Genomic DNA, 2,643 nt, shown 5'->3' with positions numbered 1-2,643 from the left:
CATGGCGACCGCACAGTTCAGGCTCAACAAGGATGCAGTACGGCGCTCACGTCGATGTTTTGAAGAGCCACACGCTCGTGCCCAACCCACTCAATCAACGAGCGGCGATGGTGCAGCAGAGCATGCATTGATGCTCAAAAAAAAGTAGAAACAAAAAAAAAATTACGCAGCCACACCAAAAAAAGGAGCTGGGCAGCGTCAGCAAAACATTGCTTTCGTTTTTGTCTTCCTGTTCAAGATCGTAGAATGGACCAATGATGGCCACATCAGCGTTAGGAAGGGTGCCCCCTTATTTACAACGGCGGAAGGCCGTGCATCTTCGGGATCAGCCGAAGCATGTCCTCCGTCATCTTCTCGAGGTCGTACTTCACCTCGTAGCCCCAGTCCTTGCGGGCGTTGGTGTCGTCAAGGGAATCGGGCCACGTGTGTGCAATGCCCTGGGCGGGCCCCTCAACGTACTCCACCTCCAGCGGGCGCTTTGTCCGCGCCTCGATGCTGGCCTTCAGCTGCGCAGGGGTGAGGCTGAAGCCACTGATGTTGTACACTGCGCGGTTGAGACTGCTCTTCGGCGCCTCCATAAGCTTGAGCACGCCGTTCAGGGTGTCCGGCATGTACAGCATCGGCAGCGGCTCGTTGGGTTGCACCGGGCAGACGTACTTCTTGCCCATCAGAGCACAGTGGTACATGTGGATCGCGTAGTCCGTCGCGCCGCCGCCGGGAAGCGTCGCAGCGGAAATGATGCCGGGGAACCGGACACTGCGGAAGTCCACGCCCATCTTTTCGCGGTAGTACGTACCAAGCAGCTCCGTGAAGACCTTGGTGACGCCGTACACCGTCGAGGGGTTCAGCACCGTGTCGTCCTTCGTCATCACCTTGCCACACTTATCACCGAAGGCGGCGATGGTGCTGGGGATAAAGCAGCGCATCTTGTAGTCGCGCGCGAGGTCAAGGGCGTAGCGCGTGGTGTTAACGTTTAAGTCCAGAGCCAGCTGCGGCTCCGCCTCACCGCGAACAGACATGATCGCTGGGAGGTGGCACAACCACGTCGGCTTGAAGTCCTTCACCAGCTGCTCGTAAGAGGCCCGGTTCATGCAGTCCAGCGCCTGGAACCCCTTCCCACCAGCAAGTGGGTGCGTCGCAGGTGGCGTAATCCGGTCGCTCACAAGAACGGAATCAGCGCCGAACTTCTCGCGCATTGCGAGCGTGAGGTCGGTTCCGATCTGGCCCAGCCCGCCGGTGATGAGGACCCTCGGCGCCTGGCTCATGCAGAGACGGGTAGCGCACAGCATTGCTCTTTAATGTGAGGAAAGGCTTTTTTTTCTTGGGCAGAGTAGTGGCAGTAGTGGGAGAGAACAAGGGGAAAGGGGGTAGCACTTGCACCCACTGGGGCTCAGTCCTGCGCCGCGTGACGAGGTTGTGCATCGTGAAGGCCACGGTCGGGCTAAGCGACAGGTGCGAGACGGTCACGCCACCGGGCACACACTGCATCTCTCAGACAGCGGCATAGCAATCGCACAGACGCGTCTCCTCCGTGACGACAAGCGAAGCGCCCAGAAGGAACGGGCAGCAGCAACTACCGTCGGACAAGCGTTGGCGCCATCGCATGATTTCACTGGGTTGCAGGAGGCATAGAGAAGACAGGAGCCGCCCCAAAAAGGAAGCCGAGCATGGCTACGCCCTCCCCTTCCCGGCCAGCCACAGTCTGCACCCCACGTCTACACAACACGGCGGCCAATCGCCCTCCGCCCCAACACTCACAGACCGCACGCGTGATGCACCCACGCACCCACGCAACGGTTTTCGGCAGCCATCATGACGTAAAGCCAGCACAAAACCCTCCGCGTGGGTCAGCGGATCCGTCGTCCCGTGAAGAAGACGTCCTCATGCAGCTCACCTAGGTGTCCGTGTGCCCTACCAGCTGGCCAAAAGCAACGTGAGGCCATCGACCTAAAGCAGCAAGCAGAAGAAAAAGGAAGCAGTGCGTCACCCACACAGCCTTGCCAGAGCCAACAGCTGATGGCAAAATGCGCCCCGACAGCCACGCATCCCACCCCACAAGGGCATTTTTCTTCGTCAAGTATTTTGGGTCGTCCAAGTTGGGGTATCCACCGAGAAGAGGGTATAACGCTTCTCCGAGAAAACCCAAGACACCGTAGGAAAAATGTAAACCCCTCCATATGCGACGCCTTGATGCATGGCGACCGCACAGTTCAGGCTCAACAAGGATGCAGTACGGCGCTCACGTCGATGTTTTGAAGAGCCACACGCTCGTGCCCAACCCACTCAATCAACGAGCGGCGATGGTGCAGCAGAGCATGCATTGATGCCCCCCCAAAAAGGTAATTAACAAAGGAACATAATGTGCGCACCTCAAGAAAGAACTGAGTAATCGTGGCGACGTACTGCTTTTGTATTATAAATCAACTCAACGTATTTGAATGGACCAATGATGGCCACATCAGCGTTAGGAAGGGTGCCCCCTTATTTACAACAATTGAAGGCCGTGCATCTTCGGGATCAGCCGAAGCATGTCCTCCGTCATCTTCTCGAGGTCGTACTTCACCTCGTAGCCCCAGTCCTTGCGGGCGTTGGTGTCGTCAAGGGAATCGGGCCACGTGTGTGCAATGCCCTGGGCGGGCCCCT

General features: G+C 57.9%; 1 protein-coding gene across 1 annotated transcript; it reads right to left on the bottom strand.

Annotated features, from left to right (window-relative positions):
• Window positions 1–293: 293 nt before the first annotated feature.
• DQ04_16131000 (L-threonine 3-dehydrogenase) lies at window positions 294–1,289 on the bottom strand (the record flags this gene model as incomplete). Its single annotated transcript, XM_009317426.1, has 1 exon — window positions 294–1,289. One exon carries the CDS (start codon window positions 1,287–1,289, stop codon window positions 294–296), a length of 996 nt encoding a protein of 331 aa, XP_009315701.1.
• Window positions 1,290–2,643: the final 1,354 nt, after the last annotated feature.

This window comes from Trypanosoma grayi (genome assembly GCF_000691245.1).
Source record: "Trypanosoma grayi strain ANR4 Tgr_1613_V1, whole genome shotgun sequence".
Taxonomy (NCBI): domain Eukaryota; phylum Euglenozoa; class Kinetoplastea; order Trypanosomatida; family Trypanosomatidae; genus Trypanosoma; species Trypanosoma grayi.
The sequence above is the reverse complement of the archived record's forward strand: the minus strand, read 5'-3'. Positions and strand labels throughout refer to the sequence as shown.